Source organism: Colletotrichum godetiae (genome assembly GCF_030913485.1).
Source record: "Colletotrichum godetiae strain CBS 193.32 chromosome Unknown BDP55scaffold_69, whole genome shotgun sequence".
NCBI classification, from domain to species: domain Eukaryota; kingdom Fungi; phylum Ascomycota; class Sordariomycetes; order Glomerellales; family Glomerellaceae; genus Colletotrichum; species Colletotrichum godetiae.
Window position 1 is genome coordinate 155,511 of NW_026851317.1, and position 23,692 is coordinate 179,202.

The window sequence follows — 23,692 nt, forward strand, 5'->3', positions numbered from 1 at the left end:
GGCGGGTAGAGTCATTTGGCCCAGCTCGTCGGTGAAGTTCGAGGGACGTCCTGAGGTTTGGGACGTATATATGTAATGCGTTTCGATGCAGAAGTAGCCAGTCTAACTTGTGATTTCGGCCAGTGTGATATACACGATTATGGGCATGTAGCGATAGTTTAAAGAGACATGTTACTGTGAAGGATAATACTTGACTTCAACTACAGGAAGTACTGCACTGCATGGAAAGAGGCGTGAGCGTCAGTGGGCGGATGAGGAGGAAGCAGGGGAGACTGGATTACGATATCCCGGAGAAGAAGGGTTTTGACGAGGGGAGAATCCGGACGGTAGGCTACTTGGCCATTGCGCAAGAAGCAACAACCGCTGTCCCGTCTTTATACGAAACGAGATCTTGTTGTTAGTGGTACTAACCACGACGACGAACTCAATAGCTAGGGTGCATTGGCATACGCCTCAATAGCACACAACTGGGACGAGGAGGATCTGGTATATCGACGCCAGCCGTGAAACACCACGAGATGCGAGAAGGAGCTCGCTTCCAACACGAGGGCAGAATGCAAGTCTTGACGGACACCGAAATCTGACGAAATCACTGGACGAGGGAGAGTTCTCTTAAAGTGAAGACAACATATCCTGACGCGGCAGAACCAATTCCGACTTCGGAATCCATCATAATCGGCCATGTCATCGTACGTCAACCGAGTACTCATCGGTCTCGTCTTGCCCTGTTCCCGGGAGAAGGGCCATTCTCCCCCTCCTCTCCTTTGGTGTTGCCTATTATGGTGTTGTCTCGGGACTGAGTGTCCCGGGTCGGAGTCAAGAGTCATAAAACCCGCGGTCTGCCACCTTCATCTCCCACTCTGCGATGAGATCTGTGGTATGGCATAGTCAAGTGATTCTGCCGCAACACTTGCTGAGCCGAAAGACTTTTGACGCCCTTGAAGGAAGAAAAATCAAGGAAAATGAGAAATAGAAACAAACATACCCTTCTTCACAAACTCAGCCCTCTCAATCCCCCGCCGAATAGCCTCCTCATCCCGCAACCCAGCATTAGCAGAAAATGCCTTGTGCAGACGCGGCCGGAAGTAATCGTAGCCGAGGGGGTATTCTCGACCCAAGTAAAGGAGTTCTGTTTTTGATGGTCAGCGATCTTGTCAGTTTGATTCATTTCGGGGTCTTGTTGCATGCAGTGTGAGTCTAGGCAGGGTGATTGACGGGAGGTGGAAGGTGAAAGTATTGGTGAGGCAGAGAAATGAATTGATGTAGAGTATTCTGAACTCGGTAGTATTGCGATCAAATGACTCGATGGGATGTCCAGTCTCAAAGATGTCTGTCTGTCTGAAAAGCAACGATGCGCCAACAAATGACGTCTTGAAAAGGGCAGGTCTTTTCGCAGGCAAACAAGGATTGCCAATCACTAAGCCAACTCGAAAAATCAGGCAAACTCGGAGCTACACGATATAGCTTGATTGCGAAGAGGTAATGCTCGAATTTGGAGTAAAGACGAACGACAATGCTTGACAGAAGCTCAACTCACCCTTGTAAATGGCAATGACCCGCCTCCGCAACTCGGTATTCACGACGCTCATCCTCTTTTTGGACTACCGTCGGAGCGACGTATGGAAGCAAAGAGAAAGTGAATCTCCCGATGCTGCTGTTGTTGTAAAATGATGGGTGCGAATAGATGGTGTGGTTCCGTCAACTTGAGCAGTTCACACCCATGGCTAGCAGGGTCGTCAATGAGGTCGAGAGCTCGCTCCAATGGCCTCAGACCTCGGCGTGATGATGTAAGACACCCCAGAGGCCCCATCCCCACCGACCAAGCTCCAGAAGCTCTCATGATTGGTTGGAATTTTCGAGGTCCTCCCATCCGTCCCCCAGCCCAGCTCAGCCGTGTTTGCTTCCTTGAAGGCCGAACTGCGCCGCATCCTCACCACCACACTCGAAATCCGCAGAACTTCAGGAACTTGAGGCTGGCCATCTGCAACCCCCTCTCTCCCCCCTTTCTCGCCATCCATCCATCTGCTGGAGGGCACCGCGCCTCCAGAGAAAGCAACACCAACACCAACCTCGATACCCTCGCCGCGCTCTGATAATCTCGACCCCCGACCTCCGATCCCCGACCCCGATCCCAATACACCTCACGCTTCCCGCTCGTCAGAGCAAGCGTCTCCCGACAATGAGGGCCACAGCAACAAGGCTCCAACAGTCGATACTGCGCCGCGTAGTAAAAACATACTCCCCCCTTGACGCAGTAGCCAGCGTACAAAAGCCGGCCGCCGCCAGCGTCACCGGCGCAGATAAAACGCCGCCAAACAACCCTCCTCGGATTCTAGTCAGCCCCTATGTGCTCAACCAGCGCATCGGGAAATGCCTCGCCTTTGGCTGTGATGCTGAGCAGACCCACCGCGCGGCGAGTCTCCTGAGAACCATCAACAAAGACTGGCGCAATCTCGAGGCAGCCGTGCAGGGCTTCCGCGACCCCGAGAATTCCGTATACACCACCCGACTGCGAGCTGGCGAGCCGAGCCATCGTCCATGGCAAGTGAGTCTTTGATCCACCCGCTGCGGTTTTCGTTTTAGTCCCAGTCCCCAATCCCAGTCCTGGTCTCGTGGGACCAACTTGCATCGATGGCGCCGCTGACTGTTGTTCTCGTCCCCGTCGTAGGGCATATCTCAACTATCTCCCTTGGTACAAGTCGCCGAGCAGTCAATCGCCCGATTCCTCGACCGCACTCTCAAGACGGCAGAGCCCCAATATAGACGAAAGTGGGAGCTTCTTCGTGACAACCCCATCGATGGATGCGCACTGTCGCTCACAGAATGCCTCAACGAACAATTCCCGAACGGTCGCCCCTTTCCGGTATATCACAATATCATACCCTCTTTTGCGCCCCTTGCCCCTTGCCCCTTGCCCCTTGCCCCTTGCCCCTCGCCCCTTGAGCATTTGCTGATGAATCTTCCTATTAGAGCCGCTCGCTCGAGCCGCAAGTCGTCAGCGCATACGCAAAGTTACAGTCAAACGATTACAACAAAAATGGCACGTTCCACTTCAAGGTTGTAATATTTTCGCACAAGCACTTGGTGAGAATAGCCGACTTGAACTTGAAGTTGACGCACTACACCCCCCACGGACAACCACTGGCCTGGCTCAGTCAAGAGATTGAGCGCGTAAGTCTCTTAACCGGCACCGATGCGGCGTTTCGATCCGCAGACGAACATTCAAAACATATCGAGAAAATGATCCAGGATCTGGAGAAGGGCACCTGGAGCAGACCTGACGCTACAGAGGACTTTGGCACGGCCGGACCCTAGCGAGGTACGAATATAAGATATGCGCAACCGCTACTTCGCGGCACTGGGTACTATCGTTGTCGGCCCAAAGAATGTAGCGAAGATTATGGCCCGAGACGAAAAACCCGAGATGGACAGAATGTTGCTGGTGTAAGTTGAGCAAGGCGAGTCGAGGCGAAAGCGGGCCTCTTTGAAGAGGAAACCAACTCCGCCACTTGCGCGCGCTCCTCCGTTCTGTAGATATGTGGGCGACCACTCGATGGCTGAAGACAGCTTGAGGCTCCTCCCACTCTACACGCGACTCAAGAGTAGACTCGATGCCTGGCGAACAGACGACAGAAAGCACGTCGCCGGCAGATATTCGTCGCATCGGTCCCTGGTATCAGTCATGGAACTGGAGGAGATCCCCAAAGGTACAGCGGGCAATTACTCAACGCCGTGATGGAGTAGGCCCCTGATCGTGTGCCAGGTCTCATCTTGGTGTACTCATGTCGGGTCGCTGGCCTGAGCTGAGCGCGTAAAATAAACCAATGCGGTTGGGTTGACATGTGACTTGGAGACCAGTGATTGGGACGCGTGAAAAGAACTCCTCACTGTCGATGATGATGGTGCCACTGGGCTCCATTATGCCATCGTATCAAAAACCGTCGTCCGTCCTGCTCCATACGCGTGTAGCGCCACGGAGTCTTTTCGGCGGGACAGACTCAGAGCCTCATGGCAAGATAGTCACACTATCAGAGGCTCCGTGAAAAAATTTCGCAGATTCTTTTCGTCGACGTCCACGGCGCACCGATTAGCCTCGCATTCAAGTGTCCGCCGCTGGAAAATTCAAATTGGCTCCGTAGAGGGGCGGCGCAGAGAGCCCACCGGGAGATCCGCATCGCACGGAGCCGGCCTCACGCTATTACGTTGTGCCGCCTCACATATCCGTACATGGGTATTAATACACTACCTACTTTTGTGAGCGTGCGCGTGTGTATCCGAGCCTCCTCGTTGCGTGTGTGTGTGTGTGTGTGTGTGTGTGTGTGTGTGTGTGTGTGTGTGTGTGTGCTGCCAGATGGCAGATAGGCGCTGCAGTCTGCAGACCGCCTTCGAAATCGGCACCACAGTGCGAAGGGACATCAGCGAGGGGGTGGTCGACCCCGCTAAGCAGCCGCAGAAATATAACGGTCTGCAGGGCACCAATCAGCCCCCGACAGGACCATGCACCGCCAAGCATTCTCCCTCGTCGAGATGGAGGGGGAGGAGGGGGGAAGGAGCCGCGACTTCTCAGGTGTAAGCTCTGCAGTCTGCTGCTGCCGTGTTGAGGTTGTTTGGGCTGCATAAGAAGCGTGCCGTAGCTTGTGCTGCAGGAAGGCTGGCGCCTTGAAGCTTATTCCCGGGCCTTTAGTCTCGATGCTAGATCAGTTGACGGGTGCTAGTCGTATCTCCTCGCTATTCATGATTGGAGAGGTCATCGGCTCCTCTCCTCAAGCCTTCGCCTTGGTCGACATCCAATGATGAAGTATCGCTGCTGCAGCGGCAGACAGCGAGAGCGGTGCCGTAACATCGCTTCTTTCCCCTCTAACTCTGCCTTCAACTCTAAGTTTGGATATTGTTAGGTACTCACAATGACACAAGAGTCCCAGTACACTACATACCCCGTGAGGCTACCGGTAATCCACGCCTGGCCACTGACTCTTTGAAGATTTTATCTGCGGTACCACGAATCAGGTGATTTGACTGCAAATTGCTCTCCACGGCATCCCGAGTCAGCAGTCCACTGGGAGGGAGTGCACCGGCTGTGACATGGGAGGCAATCTGGCAGCATGGCGCGCCGCTGGTAGCGGCCAAATGCCGACAGGCAGATCGACCTGCTTGACCTTTCTGCGCCTAGCTCCCTCTTGTTCCTCGCCGTTTATGCTCAAGACTGGGGGGCCCAAGTGGGGGTTAACAACCACCACAGGTAGTATTTTCCAATCACCTCTGTCGTGACTTGTCGAGCAAGTTGGAGACGCCTGGCGACGGGTCCAGGATGTGGTTGCATTGTCACACTGTCTTGCTCCTTTTGATCCTGTCCCTCCTCCTTTTCCAGGTGGGATACCTGTCATCTCGATCGGAGGATAATTAGCTAAACAGGTGGAGATGGCGGAAAGAAAAGCTTGACCCTGCAAGCTGGTTATCGATGGCGGTGGAAGCGCCATAAGAGTTGCTAAATTCTCTCTGCTGTCCATAATAGTACGGATATACCCCGTCGACAGGATTGCAACCCCGTTCACTCCGTCTCGTCCACCCCTCGGGTTCAAGTGAGTCCGGATGTAGATTCGATGTTGATTTAATGGAGGGGCTCAACTTTGTCAACGGAAGCGGTCAGCGGTCGGCGGCCGTTCAGTGCCTCGCCGGTTCTTTTGGAGAGACCAAAGGGTGATTGTCGGCGGAGAGGACGGATGGCCGAGGCGCACTGTCTTGGAAATTTCCTGAAATGGCTTTGTTATGTTTCGAATCAAGAGGAGATCATCGACAGCCGGGCAAAGGCAACAAGGACACGGGCTTTATCTAGGGCCTACGACGGGGATGAAAACAGCGATGCGGATCTCAGGGCCCCAGCCATCAGCAGTTGTCTCTATCAATCGGTATTGATAGTGATCAGTCGCGTGCAAACCGTTGTGCATGTATTCGTATCGTGCTTGTAGGCTGTCAGCCTGTCAAGCTGACCCTGTCACGTCACTTCATCCTAGTTTTGGAGAGGAATTGGCTCGAGCGAGTGCCGCCTTAACATCAGGTGCAGTGCCCAGAAAGCTACGCATGCGACATTCCTCGACTAGTCGATGATCGACATGGGGAATCTGCCCCCCCAAAAGTCTGTTGGCATTTTTGATAGGAGGAGGGCAGTGAGATGCTGCACGTCTCGCAGAAATCATTGCAGCACTGAATGTGGTAGTCAAAGTGTGAGTGCAGTGCGTGCAATGTGATGGTGCGTTGTCAACCACGAGACAAGACACGACGAGACGAATGTGCATTGCTGCATACGAGTCTCAGTCTTTTGCCGTCGAGTCGCGGCCGAGCACAAGCTCCACCGGCGATGCTCCTGTCCCGTCGACTTGTCCTCTCGCTTTGTGGTATCGTTGCCCTGATGGCAGCCGGACCATGATCCAGGGCTGCCCTGAAATTGGATGCTGGTCCGTGAGGTGGTGGTGGTATTGTTTGGTGGCTTTGGTTGCGCTCGCTCTCGAGGACTAGCGCTGGGCTTGTCACTAGCCCGTGATGCTTTTCACTGTGCGAGGGTCCAAGGGGTCAAGGCACTCTCATCTTGCCAAGCGTGCCAGGTTCCTTGGTTTCGTCCCCACGTTTTCGTGCTTGGTGCCTCACCAAAGAGCGTTTCGACTTGTCAAGTTGAGCCCCGATTGTCGGCGTCAGTATGGTGATCGTGGAACGTCAGGCCACCGAGCGTCGGAGGATACTCATACATGTACACACAGTGGGTTGCAGAGGATGGAAAGCACATTGGGTGGTTGGTTGTACGGTGGCTACGTAGATGCGTGGCATCGTGCCCCTCAAAGGGGGAATTCGAAATGGTGGTCTTGAGGCGAATATATTTCCGTCGGAATAGCGGTGCGTAATGTGGAGCATACTTTGGCGATCGTCGGTGTGCGCCTGGGGAACGGGCTATGGCGAGCAAGGATTGGTGAATGATGTCGAGCTTCGGCCGGGGCGGACAGGCGATGGTTGTCTTTGAGATGTCCTCGTGGCTCGCTGGGAAAGCGATAAGAAAATTTGAGTGCGCGGGGGTTGTCTGCAAGAGCGGGGAGAGCCTAGTCTCGAGGCGACAAGGAAGTCGGGATGTACACACTGGACCGTGGTGTCGTGTTCCTAGGTACTGCGTGATGGCCAAGTTGCGTCGACATGTGGGATGACGAGCGTAAAGAGATCGTCCACCGCCCAGAGCCTGCAGACAACAAGGCCGGGCCTGGCGATGAATGTAAATCCATTCTAGTTGATCTATGCGTCTATGCTCGGGTGACTGTTTTTCGACACTACAAAGAAGAGGAATGGGAGCGGTGAGCGGGGACAGCGATTGAAAAGGCCATGGAGGGACAGTGAGTGGTAGGTATAACGATGAGGTAGAGGCGGTATGGGATATCGTCCAGTCTCTTCTTTCCACAAGTTCCCAAGGATTTCAGCTGAGCCGGGTCGTCATGCGAACAGCGATGATGGGTGTTGCGGAGAATTGACAGCATGGACAACGGTCGATGACGGAAGCCGTGGACAAGACGAAGAAAAGACGATGGGGGACCGAACTAGGGACGAAAGAAGAAAGACGTTCCAGCGGCGGCGCGGTCGTAGGCTCGCACGCTCGTAGTAGCGGCGGTGGTCAGGGGCGTTGAACTTGACGGGGATGTCAAAGAGAGAAATGTGTTGTTCAACTTGTATCCGTATATCCGTACGAATATCCGTACTGTGGAAGGGATGGCAGAGGTTTGGAATGATTGGGGGAATTGGAGGAGGGAGGGGAATTACTTGACGATTTGGGAAGAGTAAAATGAGGAAGACAATTTAGAGTTGGAATATGACGATTGTTCTATGGGAAGGAGGGGACGATGCCTGCAGACTTGAAGAGTGAAGGGAGAAGCGCACCACCACCTTCCCAACCTCACACCGCACACGAGGCATAGAAGGAAGCAACCTACCTAACGGATATTGGTAGTTACCTTACTTGAGGTAGGTGCTTTCCTCACGCGGTAGTTAGGATGGTAAGTAAGGCAATGGCACACACGGAGTTGGGAAGGCACGCGACGATAATGCCTTCCTTTCCTTTCCTCTTAGTGTTTGAATTGCACCTTTCCAACTTCTGTCAGGTGCTACAAGACCCTTCTACATCTGCCTGATGTGAGGTACCTCACTTTTATATCCGGTGAAGGCACGCAGGCACGCAGGCACGCAGGCACGCAGGCACAACAAGCTGAGGTGTGAAAAGGCAGTGAGGCACGGAAGGCGCGGAAGGCATGATGGAATGAAAATCGAAATACAGTGATATCCCAGCATAAGTGCCGTAATGCCAGGTATCTCCAGCGGCGCCCTATGGACTCCTGTATGGAGGATGGCACGACGGATAGGTAGGTACTCATGCTTAATGCAGGACAGATTTCTTGCCTTGCTTGCGTGTTTTCCGTTCCGTCTGGGGGATCCATCCTGTGCCAGGCCCTGGGAGCAGGAGCAGCTGTTCTATGCAATGCGCTGCATCTCCCGTGCTTGGCCAGCCCTGTTGACAACTACCTACCTACCTACCCACCTGACTTTGGCTTGCGAATGCCTTTCTGTACCTTGAGAATAAGCTGTAGTCCACAGCATTGACAAGGGGACTCTGGACTTCGCCCGAACAATGACCTTATTCAGCCCTTCATCTCAGCCAGCCAGCTACCTAGGTCGAGGGTGCATGCTACTGCATGCCGTGAACCCGTCATTCAGCACTCAGTCAGCACTCATTTAGCTGCCTCAGCACCAGTGGCCCCCTGTAATCTTACTGTACTCTTTGGCGGCGGCCTCATGGAGAGCCCAAAGGGCTGCAGAAACTGCCAAGAGCATCTCATCCCACCGCCAGCCAACCTTGAATCGGCCTCCATGATCCATCCCGGTGCTGGCAATTGCGGCTTGCCTCGGTCGGGGGTACCCCAATGTACAAGAGCATGAAAGGAAATTGCCCCTCGAGCTAGACATAATTTGGCCGAGTCACAAGTACTACTTAGGTCCAGATCCGAGATCCTGATTCTGATTCTGATCGGGGGTGGAGGGGTTTGTGAGTGGGTCTAAGAAGAAGGGACTCTCTCTCCACACTGCAAGTCATGAACCAATGAGCTATTTTCTCAGGACGAATTGATCCAGTCAGGCCCCCACTTGGAAAGGACTTCAGCCAAAGTACCTCCCCACAACTCATCAGACCGGGAGGAACAGCGAGAAAAGTGAAAGGAAGGAAAAGAAGAAGCAGTCACTGTCCGTCCTGAGTCCTGACTTCTCGGATACGTATCGACAAGGAGATACGTACCCGTCCACCCACCCAAGTCGAAACAGTGCGACTGGATCCCTTCCCGCACCATCCGTCATCCCTGCTCTCGTCCTGTTCCCGCGCAGTCTTTTTTAAAATAAACTCGAAGCGAGGCGCTCTGCCCCTAACACCCTATGTTCAATGTCCCGGGACTTGCTGTTGCAAAGGGGGGGAGGAATGCTCAAACCTAGGAATACAAAAAAATAAGGCAACAAACACACCACAAATCTCACTCCATTGACACCAAATTGTGTGTTGTTGCTGTAGGTATTCGTATGGGCATAACGATACAGATACCTACGGCTACGGATACATAGGGAACAGAGGAAAGAGAGGGCTTTTCTTCTATCTCCTTACTCTTTGAGTCTTTGACGCCTCAGTTCGTCCCCATTTCTCGGCTCTTACCCGAACTCGTGCCGCCCTTGCCAACTCAGGTCAGGTCCTTCTTTGTCTGTTCCACCCCCGGTACCTTACCTAAGGCGTCAAGGTACCGATGTATCTTGTGGTCTTACCTAAGACTGCGAACAAACTTGGAAGGCACCCGAGCACAGAGCGCCTTCCACACTATTTTACGGCTTTGCCTGGTTTTTTTCCTCTTACCAAGTAACCCCCTGTTTACCTGTACCTTCCATTCCTTTACACTGTACTTTGCATCGCTGCTTTCTCAACCCACCTACCGAACCTTTCCCGACGCGAGTAATCTGGGCTACTCTGGGCTATACTTTACTTTACCACCACACAAACCTCCCCCCCGTTCCAAGGTTCGGGAAAAAACAACAACTCAACCATCATTATCACCGTCCCGCCTGTCTGGAACCTCAACCTCTCACCTACCCACCCTCCTTCGGTTCCCCTTTTCTTCCGACCTGCTGCCGTGAGCCACGACGCATGAGGCCCCACGGCAATCCTCCGAATATCTACGCCTTTGCGCTCTACTTTCCGTCGAGAGCATAGCCGTTCCTCTTCACCCTCGCCCTCTCCGCCGCTGTATTCGTCCCGATCGCTCTCGAGAACGGGATCCCGCTTCCTCGCCTCCCCCCCCCTCCCCCAGCATCCAGACCACTTCAAGTCGTGCTGCTGGCGCCCCCCGACCTGCCTCTTCAGGGCTCCCGGGTCGGCGGACAGCAGATATCCTCCCAGCGCATGCCTCGTGCTTCCAGCTCTGCGAAGCGACAGCAAAGCGCCGCCAACCAACGCGATACCAGGCACGAAAATGGTCTTGTAGGCCCCGCCAAGCGAGTTGCCAACAAAAAGAGCCAGTCGAATCTCGACGCTTCCACCAAGACTTCCTCTGACCAGAATGCTGCTGTCCCGGCTCTCCCCTCGCCTTTGCCCAACGGCACTTCCAACGGACACCTCAAGACCCCGAGCCTCGCTGCGCCCGCTTCCGACAGCAACGGCACCACCATGGCCCCTGACCACCGAAATGGCGATGCCGCTACCAGGCGGCCCTCGTTAGGCGGCTGCTCCGAGACCTCCTCGTCCGACTCGCTCTCCTCTACCATGGGCAATGGTGCTGCTGACGCGAGCCACCGCCAGATTGATGTGAACGCCACCAAGAACGCCGACGTCCATCGCGACCCTGGCGGGCCCCTCGAGTTCGCCGCTACCGTCCTGAGGGCTCTGCCTCTCTACGACACCCTCGCCATTCTTATTCTGCTCATGCAGGTCCCTCCCGTCGCCCTCTCCGGTATCTACATGGTCTTCACCTTCCTCACGTTTGTGCCCCCCGTTACCACGAGCTCTGGAATGAACATCAATCTCGCCGAGATCTTTGACTATAACTCCACTATGCCCTCCCTCGTTACGGTGCTCTGCATGGACGTCTTCATACTGCTCGTGTGGCTGTTCCTGTGGCCTCCCATGCAGCTCGCCATCCTCGACTTTGCAAAGCCCGTCATCGCCGCCACTTTGGGCGGTGGATCCAACACGAGGGAGGGAGCGTCGAGGAGCGTCACTACCTGCTTCTTCCTGGTTATAGGCTCGCACCTTTTACGCGGTTCAAGATTCCACTGGACTCGAGCGGCAAAGTTTCTCCCTGCCAACTGGCGGTTCTCTCCCGACTCTGACGATCCGTTAGAAACATTTACTCGTGGCTTCGATAAGAGAGGGCCGCACGGGTGGATCAAGAGCGTACTTGCCATACATATTTTAACACAGGGCATAGTGAGATACATTAGGGAATGGTATCTGAGAAGAGAAAAGGGAAGCCCGTCGACACACAGCATAACGGATCCGGAGGCCGGTAAGTCGTACTCGAACGAGGCGACGACCGACACGGGGTTTGCAACGCCTGATAGCGACACCACTTTCCAACAAAATGCAACAGTATCGTCTACGAAAAAGAAGAGAAAACAAAGCACACAGGTGCGTCTTCAGCAGCCGCTGTGGGCGGCCCTAGCGAGCACCAAAATTGTCATGGTTAAGGAGTACGAGTTATCGCACGCCACTTCCGAGTCAGCCGGTTCCAACGCTACCGACATTCACAACTTGGGGAATGCACCCTTCGACAGTCAGGCCGAACAGATTTGGATATCGTATATTGGCCACGATGAAGTCTGCTTCAACACCAGCTACTTTCCCGACAGCCCGAGCGCTGTTCCGAACGGGCACGTTTCGCGGCCGGCAGGAGTCGACACTTCAAAACCCTTCTACGTCCGAGTAAACAACGCCTTTTGGCAGCCGACACGTATCTTCCGCATTCAGGACGACGATGATCAACACGAGCAATCCAGTCAACACCGCTGGTGTGGTGATATCTACGGACTGCGACCGCTGTCCAAGTACGTCTGCGAGTTTGTCGATACACGCACGAACCGAGTTGTCTTTTCCACCAGCATCCGAACCTCTTTTGCGCCCAACAAGGACCAGGAGGGCTCTGCCAACCCGCCCGTCAGCACGCCACAGTCTCTCCGGCCCGACTCGCCCGCGACGACGCTGAAGAGCACAATCAACGCGAATAATGAGCGGCTGGCAGAGGAGAAGTCGAGGCTCAAGACGCTGCGCAAGGAGTGGAAGAACAAGATTGCTTCGCTCAGGAAGGAAAACGAAAGACTCGACAATGTGATTCAGACAGCTGGTGGCAACGACGAAAAGCACAGGCAGAAGATTATCCAGCAAGAAACCAACAAAGCCCAATCCGAAAAAGAGATTGCCCAGCTTGAAGCGGAACTCAAGGAGTTTGAGAAAACACCCGAGGGATTCTATGAGCGTAAGAAAAAGACGGAAAAGGACTGGGCTGCTGAAAAGGCTGTCTTCGATACCGTCTCCAAGGAATACAAGGACTACAAAGCCGCCATTGCCAAGGCTGTGAAGGCCAAGGAGGACGAGCAGGCTGCCGCGCAGACCAAACGGAACAAAATTGCAGCACGCATCGCCAAGGTGGACAACGAGCTCGGCAGAATTACGGATGCCAACAACCGTGGGCTGGACGAGGCCGAGCGTAGGCGCCAGGCCCGTATCGCCTGGCAGGCGGATGCATCGACAATCGAGAACAACTTCCGGGGTAGCATTGCGGATATCAAGGCGGCCAACGCGAACAAGCAGGAGCAGGTTAACGCTTTGCTACAGCAGCTCCAGGCATATCATGAGCACATGAACTACGCCACAACTGCCGCGATGCCCTATGATCTTCCCGAGCGTCATTCCGCCCAGCCTCAGACCACGTCGTCCGCCTACAATCCCGCCGCGCCAGCCTGGACACCGCCGTCCGCCGCAGCATCGCAGTATGTTATGCCTGCCGGGCCTATGTGGCCCACGTCCACCATGACTGCGTCCGGCTCCGTGTTGCCGCTGCCAGCATCCTCTTTGCAGCCTGTGTGGGGGTATCCGCCTACGCACCAGAGCACTGTCTCTCTCAAGGCTAGGGGCCGCTCCTCCTCGATGCTTAGCGATGTGTCTGGGTTCACGCAGTCTAGCAACGGCGACGATGAGTTCTTGTCGCTCCATAACACGCCTGCGCAGCAGCCTATGGCCCAGCGCACGCCCGTTACGTTTGCCTTTACGCGACGTCAACGGAGCGACGGCGCAGGGTCAGGTTCTGGCGGCAGCAGCGTCCATAGTGGAAGCGCTAGCGGCAGCGGAAGCATGCGGGATCCTCAAAGTCCAGTCTGATGTGCGTCTCTTACTTGCCAGGGAATTGTGTCTTGATCTTTGTTGGTCGACTTTCAAGCGTCTCTTGAGTCGGGACAAGTTGTTTGCTGGGCTGTTTAGTCAACCGCCATTTGATGGATCTTGTCCTCATGCCATTATTCTCCCCTCCTCAGAGTTGGAGGGGTATGTTTATGTCGAGGTTTAGCCTGTGAATAGGTGGGCTACATGTCCATAGCAATTTCGTCTAGCGAAATGAAGACAAAAAAAAAGTTGTGCCTTTGTTTAGATTATCCGTCTTCTGATATGATCTCGTGATGTCTATGGTGATGCACCGTGAACTGGTGATTGGTGAGTGAGGTCAGATGCCTCTCTAGAGTTAGTGAGCACCTCAATTGACGATAAGATATGCTGACTACCGTAAGGTATGGAAAACAAGGTTTACGGAATGCTGCAGGGACGCCGGCTCGCCGCACGCCTAGCAATTATGGCCGGGAAGGGCGGCGCGGCGCCGGTTATGGGGAGAATTTTGGATTGCGTTCCGCCTGTGGTTCATCCCATTTGCTTTGGCTTGGGAGGTACGGAAATTGATCGCCCAAGTATCCCCTTCCTGGCCTCGGCAGTTGGAGCATGGTCTTTGGCCTATTCCCTCGGCGGGCGCGGTGAAAGAGTAGTTGCATACAGTGGGCAAATTTTTGGGACTTTAGAGAGAATGATATGTAGGCTGGAAATGGCATATTGTCCATGTCTGCACGTGGTGATACGGCGATTTCTGGGCATACCATTCACATTGAATAGCCTGTTTGCTCACAAAATGCATGGAGCGTTGGAACAGAGCGTTGCCAAGTTTCGATAGATTTCAGCTTGGTCCTGTGATTTACCGCATTCGATGCTAGATGCCAAAACTCAAGAAAGGGCAAAGCATGTGGCCTATTGGCTTGGGCTTTCGGTGTAGAACAAAATATGTTTCTCCGGGGTTCAAATGGGATCCCGTCTGCCACCGAGCTTGTTGTTGTCATCGATGTCATTTTTCACGTTGATAGTCATCGTCGGACACAATACCTATGTGACAGCTGGGTAAGTAAGGCACGGTCGCTCACCGTCAAGGCGCAATTCAAAGTCTGAGTCACGACAAACCGCGGCTTCAATTCCCTCACCCCTATTGATAGACCTTCACATGCTCTGCAAAATTTTCTCGCCCTCTAATGTTTTATCTCACGAGATCCACGAGTGAAAGAAAAAAAAAAAAACATCCCATGTGCGCGTTTGGTGGTACTCCCCAAACCCCCGTACCACCAACCAGAAACACAGAACGCATACAAGGGTGTTTGTGAGCAATGAGGGGTTATCGTGGCGGTAGCGTCGTTTCTGGGCGGCTACGCGCATGTAAAAACACCTAGGAACTGATTTGCGACTCGTCGAGTATTGGTCGGATTATGGACCTGTTTGTAAGGTGGGTGGTTGGGAGGGAATTCTAGATAGCCCCATGTATGTGTGTTCCAGTCATGAAAAGCAGGCTCTCGCCCTGTATGCTTTAACTCGACGTATGAGACGTTGAAGCATGATTGTTGAAACGACTGAGGCTCATGATTTGTCCAGTGAGTGTTGCATGTGCATTTCCAATGCCACCACTCTACAGGTGCTTCTGAGGCTGTGTTTGAAATGCATAGGGGAGCTTTGGCCCTCTCCCAATCAAGGTGTAACGGACGAGTTCCACAGGCGGTAGAGGGGAGAAGGGCGCCTGTAATCGGCTATGCGAGGACGGAGTCAGGGAGGTTTACTTACCAGTCTCACGACTTTACACAGTACCTAGCCAGTAGCCATAGAGCCGTGATGTCGTATTGGACCCTGGGCTAGGCTTGAACTGGATTGCACCCATTGGAGGTGGAGGGGAGAACATGGAGGGGTTGCTGCGCCTGGTGTGCAGGTCCCCTTGCGCGGGAGAGCGCGGACTGGTTGGCGGGTGACGAATCAGATTGAATAGACGGGGGGTTGAACTTAGGTCTACTCAAGCTTGTCAAGGGAGGGAGAAGTCGTTTGGGTGGAGGGGATATTGGTAGTGCCCGTGTAGATGATGGTGGTTGTGTCTTTAACGAAGTAGTCTGTACTCTTTTGGTGTGGTTTGTATGGGTTGGGTACTTGGAGTAGAGGATGAAGCAGAGACGAGAGAACGGTTAAGGGTGCCATTTTGACCCCCCTCTCCGACATGAGATTCTCGGACCTGGCGCGATCTAGGGAGCGGGAGAGGTGAGCGGTGGTCGGTAAAGAGGGTAAAGGAGGGCTCTAGAGGAGACACATGACTTTTTTTACGATGTGATTTGTTCGACTGGCGCCGGTCCATCGTGTGGCACATGAATAGAAGAATCGGAGGATATCCGGAATTTCTCTCTCTCACTTTGTTCCTCTTGTTACTCCCACGTTCATCCGTGTCGTGTCTTGCGGCTGACAACTCCTCGTCCGGAGTCTGTTATAACAACATCTTTCAGCTGCGTGCTTCTGTGAGGGGATATCCCTTCCACCTCTAGTCCCGTCTCTGCCGGGCTCTCCTCCCCGCCGTCTAAGCCACCATCTCGGCCGCGGCCAGATCGCCACCGAAAACGCACCGACGGATTGGATCCCAGTGCCGCTCCCGAACATAGCGAATAGCCACCGCAAACGCATCGGTGGTGTTGTCAAGCCGGGACAATAGGTACTATTCTGCTTTGGCCAAAGAGCAGGCGCAGGCGTTTCTAATTCAGTAGCGGCCAAAGGGGAACTGAAGATATCGCGTCGCACCTTCTCGCTTGTTCGTCTGGGCACCTTGGTCGGAAACTAGGTTCCCAGTTTGTCCGCAACACCGATTGATTCCTGGGACTGGATTCAGCTGCGCAAGGTCACTCTCCTCGGACTTTGACTTGTGATTATCCCCGTTCCCTCAGACACACCGAGGTAGAGTGGAAAGAAGAAAGTCAAAAAGAACAAAAGTAGGATCCCGCTCGACAACGAACGCCTGGGTACACTGCACAACCGGGACGCCTTGCTTCCTATTCTTGTGTTCCCCGCCTGTCACACGCGAACTTGTTCCTCTGCCAGACCGCCTCGTTGATTCTTGGCGAACAAGTTCCCCTCGTGCCTGGAGGAACTCAGTCTTATCCATCCAGCCAAGAGAAACCAAAGAGGCGTTCCCTTCTTTTTCCTTGATCTGCCACTCCACTTTTGTGCAGAACGCTAGACTTGGCTTCCCGAACCGATCGAAGGTTGGCTGCCGGCAGAAAGTTTAACGATTCCCACGCCAAGAATCGCGAATCTGGGCGGACGGGGAAGACTTCATTCGCAGATCTCAGTACGACAGCGCCCAGGAAGCAGAACCGGAGAAGAGAGGACCGGGGACTTGAGTGAAGTTTGTTTGATGCTATCATCACAATGGGCTGGTTTGACCGCAAAAAGGCCGTCAAGCATGGCCCTGAGCCAGTCAAACCTGTGCCGGTGAACCATCACCAATATCACACGCCACCACCACACCCACCGGTGCAACAATCTTCAAGATATGCTACCTCGACGACGCAGACGCCGCCGTACTGGCAGCCTCAGCCGAACAGCCAGGGACAATACCAAAACCCCCCGCCTCCTTATCGCCATCCACAACCACAGCATCACCAGCATCAGCAACAGCAACAGCAACAGCAGCAGCCTTATCGCCCACAAGGCTGGTCCCAACAACACCCCCAGCGCGGAGTCCAATATCCTCAACAACAACAGCAGCAGCCCATCGTCGTGAACCAGCACTACTACCTCCACCAACCACCCTCACACCTCGCCCTCCCCGCACCGCCAGGACCGCCGACGACAACGACGACAGCACACCCTCTCGGCCTGGACAAGTTCACCGGCTCCGTGGTGACAATCGCCAAGGACTTCACGTCCCCCACCTTTCTCGAGGAACCAAACTTCCACCCGCACGCCACGCAGCTCATCAACTCTACCGCCGCTTGCGTCGACCAGATTGCGGGGTGTTTCAACGATGTTATGACGCTGATTGATCGGGACAGAATGGTGGGCAACGAGAAGGCTTTGTTCACGTACCAGAATGGTGGTGGTGGTGGTGGTGGTGCAAGCGGTGCGGTGCAGACCACTTCTTCTCCGCCGGGCGATGGGAAAAGAAGCGGCGGTGGGAGAAGCGATAAGAGCGGGCAGAGGAAGAAGAGTAAAGAGACTTCTTCTTCTGGGTCAAAAGGCCAGTCTGCGGCTGTTGCGACGTGTATGGTGTCGGGGGGTTACTTTGCCAAAGTCGAGTTATACGCCAACTCGAAGTTGCCAATGAACCTCCCGCCCCTGAGACTGTGAGTTACTAATTCATCTGAATACTTTTTAAGAGAGGCAAAGACACGAACTGACACATCCCAGATATATGCCCACCTGGCCCCTCCTCTGCATGGCCGCCCAATACGCAGAACGCGTCTATGACCACCCCAAAGGCGCCGAGCGCGACGCCCACGTCTCAGCAGACTGGAAAACAGGCACAAAGGCAATGGTGATCAAGTCCGTCCCCATGGACCACATGAACACCATCGTCTTTGCTATTCGCGGCTCCGCCACTTTCATGGACTGGGCGGTCAACCTCAACACGGCGCCCGCATCCCCCGAGGGCTTCCTCGACGACGCGGGGAACTCGTGTCACGCCGGGTTCTTGGCCGTGGCGCGCAAGATGGTGAAGCCCGTCGCTGCGCGGCTTAGGCAGCTGCTTGAAGAGGACCCGGGCAGGGCGGCGTATAGTTTGTTGATTACGGGGCATTCTGCCGGCGGTGCGGTGGCGAGTTTGTTGTATACGCATATGCTTGCTACATCGCCGCGGGCGGGGAGTGAGCTGAATGCGTTGACGGGGTGCTTTAAGAGGGTGCACTGCGTTACCTTTGGGACGCCGCCTGTGAGTTTGTTGCCGTTGAGGAGGCCTGAGAGGGCGGAGTTGAGGAAGAGTTTGTTTTTGACGTTTGTGAATGAGGGGGATCCGATTGCGAGGGCAGACAAGGCGTATGTGAAGAGTTTGTTGGAGTTGTATGCTAGTCCGGCGCCGTCGACGGCGGCTGGTTCTGGGGGTGGTGAGTCTGGAGGCGAAGGGAGGGGGGAGAGGAAGGCGAGGTTGGCTGCCAAGGCGAGTAAGATGTCATTGAGGAATAAGGAGAGTAAGATGTCGCTGGTTCAGCATGCGCCTGGTAGGGACTCGGATAGGGACAAGGAGAGGAGGAAGAGAGAGGGGAGTAGCAGCAAGCCGGTGTGGCATCTTCCGCCGGGGACGCTGAGCTCGCCGGGCAGAATCGTGGTCTTGCGGAGCGGGGACCCGAGGGCGAGGCCGCGGGACCGGAAGACTGTGGCGGAGAGGCTGGATGAGGGCGTCGTTGCGCAGACTGTGACGGACGAGGAGCTGAGGGGGGTGATTTGGGGGGATCCGGTGTGTCATGTGATGAAGTTGTATTCCGGGCGCATTGAGACGTTAGCTGTCGGGGCTGTCACGGGGAGGCAGAAGTAAATGAGCGTATGCTTTGAGATGTGAGGAACAGGGTTGATCATGGGAGATGAGAGGATGATAGTAGAGGGATGGATCTGATGGGGCGTTTGAGTTTGGTGATACCATTGCTTTCTTACAGTTTGGATACCTCTTATGAGTTATGAGATATGAATACATTCTACTACTATATCAATATTGGTGTTGCATTGATGAAAAATCCGTAGGAGTTCACTATTGCCTACCTCTTTTTCTCAAAGACGAGACGGTATTCCTTGCTGAGAAGAGGCTTTCAAAAAGTCGAACGAGGACCTAAAACCCAATTTGCTGGAAGTTTCGTCGAATCATGTGATGATGATTGGTCCGGAAAGGGGATACAACCTGCTAGAAGTCCAGCAATGCGAATTCTCCTAGCTCTCATCATATCTCGAATCTCGCGCTCGTGATTCTCAATCCGCTGGAGATCAAGAGTGTTGCTGTCGGCATGTGTCTATCAGCGAATCCAGACACTGCTCAGGACGTACTATGAAGGTGGTATAGCATCCTTCAATCCTTAGGAAGGCCACGTAAAGCTTTCGATTACGTGTTTGAAAGATCACTGGTGTCAGAAAAAGCGTACGATCAATGTGCTCACTAGTTGAAGGGGACAAATATAGTGTACGAATCATGGAAAAGAACTCGATGTTTTCCCGAGTCGAAACGTTCATCCATTGTCCTGGATTCCAATGCTATTCTGGCCATCCGACCATGTACCCGAATATAAGGTAAGTAATTGTGGAATCCTCTTAGTCCTTATCTTCCACGCTTCGAGACCAAGAGAGAAAATGTCGTAATGTTATGCAATATACGCGCGAACCTCCCTTCCAGGTTCAAACCTAGTATCCATCTTCATCACCTTCCTCGTCTCCAGATTCGCCTTCATCCGCCAAGTTCATAAACATGCCATGCTCATCGTCTTCTTCGTCCTCATCTTCCTCGTCTTCGAGATCATCATCCTCACTGCCGACCACACTGCCCTCGGGCTCGTCCTCTGACTCGGACGCAATCGGGTTCCGTCTGCGGTGCGTCATGAGCTTTTGCGCGAGAGACATCGTCTTGGGCGGTGCTGCCTCCTCCTCCTCCTCCTCCTCCTCCTCCTCGGAGCTCTCGGAGCTAGACTCTTCTTCGGAGACCGGGTTGTCGCGACGGTTGCGAGCAAGCTTCTCAGCTAGGGATAAGGGTTTCTTCGCGCCCACGTCTTCATCTTCCGAGTTTGAGCCTTCCCGCGTCTCCTCCTTGTTGGCAATGTCAGCCCCACCTTCATCATCGTCCTCGTCATCGTCATCAGAGGGAAGGACTCGTGCCCGGCGACCGACAGGCTTCGCAGGCTTCTCCGCCTCCGCCTCCTCGTCATCGTCCTCATCGTCTAACAGAACAACGCGACCCCGGCGACTCGAAGGCTGAGAAGGCTGTTCTTCATCTTCTTCATTTTCATCGTCAGAAATGACCATTGGACCGCGTCGATTTGTGCTACGGCGTGAGTCCTCTGCCTCTTCCTCCTCAGCCGATTCCTCGTCCTCGTCGGATGATGCGACTTGTCTTCTCCTCCTGCCTCTGCGGGGTTGTTCATCTTCTCCTGATCCAGGCTCGGGGCTGGACCAGTGAGCGGCAGGGTTTATGGGGCCGTTGCCATCAAAGAGCGTGCTGTCCTCGTCTGCGAGTGGAGAGAATCCGCCATAGTCTGAAACATCCCCTCCTCCCTCTTCGTCATCACTCGCTTGCTGCGTGTCGATAAGTAAGTCGTCCTCGTCTTCATCTACGGACTCCTCGTGAATGCTTCCATCGTCGATGCCATCGCTCTCGTATTCGTTCTGATCCGAGGAGTCATCCGAGTTTTCTTCTGAGTCGTCTTCCGACTCATCTCCCTTGTCGTCTTCTGAACCGTCGGCGGCGGGGTTCTCTGCTTTCACAGCTCCGTGTTTCGCCCGAAAGGCATCGAATCGGTCGGCTGCGTCCCAACCAAAGCACTGCATGGGCCAGTAGCTGACTTCTTCCAAGCGCTCAGCTTCATCCGGCTTCAGGTAAAGGGAACCCTCCTCCACCATGTCGAACAGTTCCGTGAAGAGATCGATCCATATCTCATCCTTGGACAGCTTCCTCTTCAATGCGAATTCGCGTTGCGGCGGCTGCGTGAGGTCCGGCCAGCAGTACACAAAGTGAAGATCCTCGCCGACGTCCACGTCCTTGCGCAATTGCTGGAGCTCGTAGTTGTGAACCAGGTCCGATGCGCACCACCGTAGCCTATGCGGTATGCGTCTGTCGTTATGCCACTGAAAGTCGAATAGGTTTTTGAGATTAGGAAACGCCAACAGGAGCCGCAGTTCATTGGCGTCCAGGTTGGCTCCGTCCATGGCCAGGTTAACAATCTTCTCAGAGAAGCCAGGGACTTTGAGGTTGTGGTCCCAGACGCGCTTGATACCGTTGAGGTGAACGACGTCTCGTTCCTTGTTGAAACGAATGCTGCGCCGGCCTTCCCGGATCGCTAGGGTGTCTGGAAATGCCTTGAGAGCGATGTCTCGAGACTCGTGATGGACACGCAACATGGCGTCCACTGCCGCAATCTGGTTCTCCAAGGGCGTGCTTTCCCAGATGGTGTCCTGCCTTGGATTGGGCAGCACCTGGAATGAGAAGACGCGTGGTGATGGACCGAGATCGGGGCAAAAGTACTGCCAGATGCGATGGCGAAGCTCGATGGGAAGTCTGCGAAATTCCGGGAAGAACACCCGCGGGCTCTTGCGACGAAATTCGCCAAGAATCGATGCATCTTCCGAGTCCGATTCTGATGAGTCGTCAGAGTCGCTGTTCCCCTCTTCTGAAGCTTCGACGTCGAGGAAGCCTTGGCCGGGGTCATGGCCGGCTTCTGTTCCGGATTCGCTGACTGAAGACTCCCGGTCGGATGCATCATTCTGCATGAGGCCGACACCATCGTGATCCGATTCGTCGGATGAGTCTGGCATGTTGACCGATGAAGTTCCTTCGTCGGCGGGTGAAGAAAATTGCGTTTCTTGAACGACAAACGGGCTGAAAGAGTGACGGCAGTGGTGAAATGAGGGTGAGACGCGACTGCCCAACTACAGGGGTCGAAAATTGATGCGCGCTAGGGAGCTATGGCACGTGAGTTGGTACGTACTGAAGCTTATTTCTGTCCCACCTCCTTCACCGAGATGCCCCGCAAGGTTAAGTGGATCCATCTGCTTACCGAGTTTTCTACCAAAAGCCACAAATCTTCACCGAAAGCTACTCCTCCTGGTTCAACTTCCTCGGACAGCTTGGTGATCACAGCTTCAGAGAGGGACAGATTTGACAGCTGAACATCCAAAGAGAATTCTGCGACAACCGTGCCGCTTCTTCTCGAGGCATCGATATCGATTGGCCTCCAATACGAAAGGCCCTTGCCGCAGGCCCTGTTGCCAAGACCCAATGCACCGATTCCTCCACGAACTCACGACTATCCTCCTTCCTTCCTTCCCTCCATCTTTCGGCACCAGAGAGCTGGCGACCACGCTCGCCTGACTTCGACCATGTTCGGTATGTCGCCTGCTGCTTCGATCCTCTCTAGCCGACCTTACTGACTCGTTTCCACTCTATGACTTCTCGCTTTGACGATTCCCCACACCAAGACGGTCCACACTACGACGCAAGCTCCATATTCCCAAAAATCGCGCAGCCCGTCAACCCACAGAGACACAACATCTCAACATCCCCGATGGCACAATTGGCTAGCGCGTCAGACTGTTAATCTGGAGGTTGGTGGTTCGAGCCCACCTCGGGGAGATTCAGTGGTTAGATTCCACGCTCAAGTTGAAGATTCTCTTTTTTGGCCTTTTTGGGGGCTTTGGGACTTGAACGAGTGCAATGGGAAACAGGAGAAGGTCTACCACGAAGATTTGTGGACGAACAATGGCAATCGATTTTTTCGCTTCGAGCAGCTAGGGGCTCCATCAATATAAACTGGTCTCTCGATGGATGCGTTCGATGCCTTGCAAGATTGCACAGTACCCAATTGGCATTGGTAGCTGGACCATTTCTGTCCTGCAGCTTGGAATGGCTCATCAGATATCAGTAGTTCACCGGATGCCCATTCCTTTTGATCGACACGAAGGCACTTATTTGAACGCGTGGGCGCAGCTGCCGTTTAGTATGCCCAAGAGATCTTCTGTTAGCCCACGGCCCTTCGGAACATGGGAACGTCGAGTACCATCGCTGGCGACTCGTGAGGACCTTGGCGGCGATTAAATAATGGCATTGTTGAACGGTAGGGACATCAATGAAGATATAAACTCGTCTGATTAATGAACTAAGGACTTTCGAAACTTTGGCTGAGGGCACTGGCAATGTTCCCAACTGCTCGAGCTGGTCTCAGAACGGCACGCGCCATGATTGAGAGCGAGCGTGGAGTCTGTATACCCAACGCATCAATACGGCGGTGGAAGTATATGAGCAGGGAATTGCGCAGCTGACACCGGGAGAACAATATATCCTGCCTGTGGAATAAATGCTTCGGTGGTCTGCGGATGACAGTAGACCTTGAGGCCGGTCCGATCTCGTGAACCCAAAACAGTGTTAGTCCCCCTACATCATAGCATTGGGAAAGCGCCATGACTCTGCAGGAGTCTGAGATAATACAATGACGATGATGCTTCTGAAGCTCCCAGGGTTGTAATCTCAACGAGACGAAGCTGACGACAAATCGAACAATGCTTCAATGGCAAAGTCCTTCCAGTTGGCTTCAGTTCCGGGAAGCGAAGAGATCTAGCCAACCAGTCGCTTAC

At 54.1% G+C, this 23,692-nt stretch overlaps 6 protein-coding genes and 1 non-coding gene across 7 annotated transcripts; 4 read left to right on the forward strand and 3 right to left on the reverse strand.

Moving 5' to 3' along the window:
• Positions 1 to 1,915: 1,915 nt before the first annotated feature.
• Positions 1,916 to 2,863, forward strand: BDP55DRAFT_681685 (uncharacterized protein). Its single transcript, XM_060576217.1, has one exon. It carries the CDS (start codon positions 2,180 to 2,182, stop codon positions 2,555 to 2,557), a length of 378 nt encoding a protein of 125 aa, XP_060423537.1. The 5' UTR covers positions 1,916 to 2,179; the 3' UTR covers positions 2,558 to 2,863.
• A 2,182-nt stretch (positions 2,864 to 5,045) lies between these two features.
• On the reverse strand, positions 5,046 to 5,507 carry BDP55DRAFT_637580 (uncharacterized protein; the record flags this gene model as incomplete). Its single annotated transcript, XM_060572997.1, has 1 exon — positions 5,046 to 5,507. The coding sequence occupies one exon, from the start codon at positions 5,505 to 5,507 to the stop codon at positions 5,046 to 5,048; it is 462 nt and encodes a 153-aa protein (XP_060423538.1).
• Positions 5,508 to 10,456: 4,949 nt separating this feature from the next.
• On the forward strand, positions 10,457 to 13,426 carry BDP55DRAFT_564520 (ubiquitination network signaling protein; the record flags this gene model as incomplete). The annotated part of the gene is made up of 1 exon (XM_060570342.1): positions 10,457 to 13,426. The coding sequence occupies one exon, from the start codon at positions 10,457 to 10,459 to the stop codon at positions 13,424 to 13,426; it is 2,970 nt and encodes a 989-aa protein (XP_060423539.1).
• A 2,275-nt stretch (positions 13,427 to 15,701) lies between these two features.
• BDP55DRAFT_374798 (uncharacterized protein) lies at positions 15,702 to 16,189 on the reverse strand. Its single transcript, XM_060567126.1, has one exon. It carries the CDS (start codon positions 16,061 to 16,063, stop codon positions 15,794 to 15,796), a length of 270 nt encoding a protein of 89 aa, XP_060423540.1. The 5' UTR covers positions 16,064 to 16,189; the 3' UTR covers positions 15,702 to 15,793.
• An 831-nt stretch (positions 16,190 to 17,020) lies between these two features.
• Positions 17,021 to 19,075, forward strand: BDP55DRAFT_593637 (Alpha/Beta hydrolase protein). Its single transcript, XM_060570955.1, has 2 exons — positions 17,021 to 17,721; positions 17,786 to 19,075. The coding sequence occupies exons 1-2, from the start codon at positions 17,408 to 17,410 to the stop codon at positions 18,903 to 18,905; spliced, it is 1,434 nt and encodes a 477-aa protein (XP_060423541.1). The 5' UTR covers positions 17,021 to 17,407; the 3' UTR covers positions 18,906 to 19,075.
• Positions 19,076 to 19,485: 410 nt separating this feature from the next.
• BDP55DRAFT_773129 (uncharacterized protein) lies at positions 19,486 to 21,967 on the reverse strand. The gene has a single exon (XM_060581167.1). The coding sequence runs from the start codon at positions 21,875 to 21,877 to the stop codon at positions 19,757 to 19,759; it is 2,121 nt and encodes a 706-aa protein (XP_060423542.1). The 5' UTR covers positions 21,878 to 21,967; the 3' UTR covers positions 19,486 to 19,756.
• Positions 21,968 to 22,620: 653 nt separating this feature from the next.
• BDP55DRAFT_t314 lies at positions 22,621 to 22,694 on the forward strand. Its single transcript has one exon. It is a non-coding gene; the product is annotated as a tRNA-Asn (tRNA).
• The last annotated feature ends 998 nt before the right edge of the window (positions 22,695 to 23,692 follow it).

Excerpts from the sequence above, each read along its gene's own strand:
- BDP55DRAFT_681685 (XM_060576217.1), top strand. The coding sequence starts at position 2,180 with ATGAGGGCCACAGCAACAAGGCTCCAACAGTCGATACTGCGCCGCGTA.
- BDP55DRAFT_773129 (XM_060581167.1), bottom strand. The coding sequence starts at position 21,877 with ATGCCAGACTCATCCGACGAATCGGATCACGATGGTGTCGGCCTCATG.
- BDP55DRAFT_374798 (XM_060567126.1), bottom strand. The coding sequence starts at position 16,063 with ATGCGTTTGCGGTGGCTATTCGCTATGTTCGGGAGCGGCACTGGGATC.
- BDP55DRAFT_593637 (XM_060570955.1), top strand. The coding sequence starts at position 17,408 with ATGACGCTGATTGATCGGGACAGAATGGTGGGCAACGAGAAGGCTTTG. Across the intron at positions 17,722-17,785 it reads AACCTCCCGCCCCTGAGACT|ATATATGCCCACCTGGCCCC; the intron begins GTGAGTTACTAA and ends GACACATCCCAG.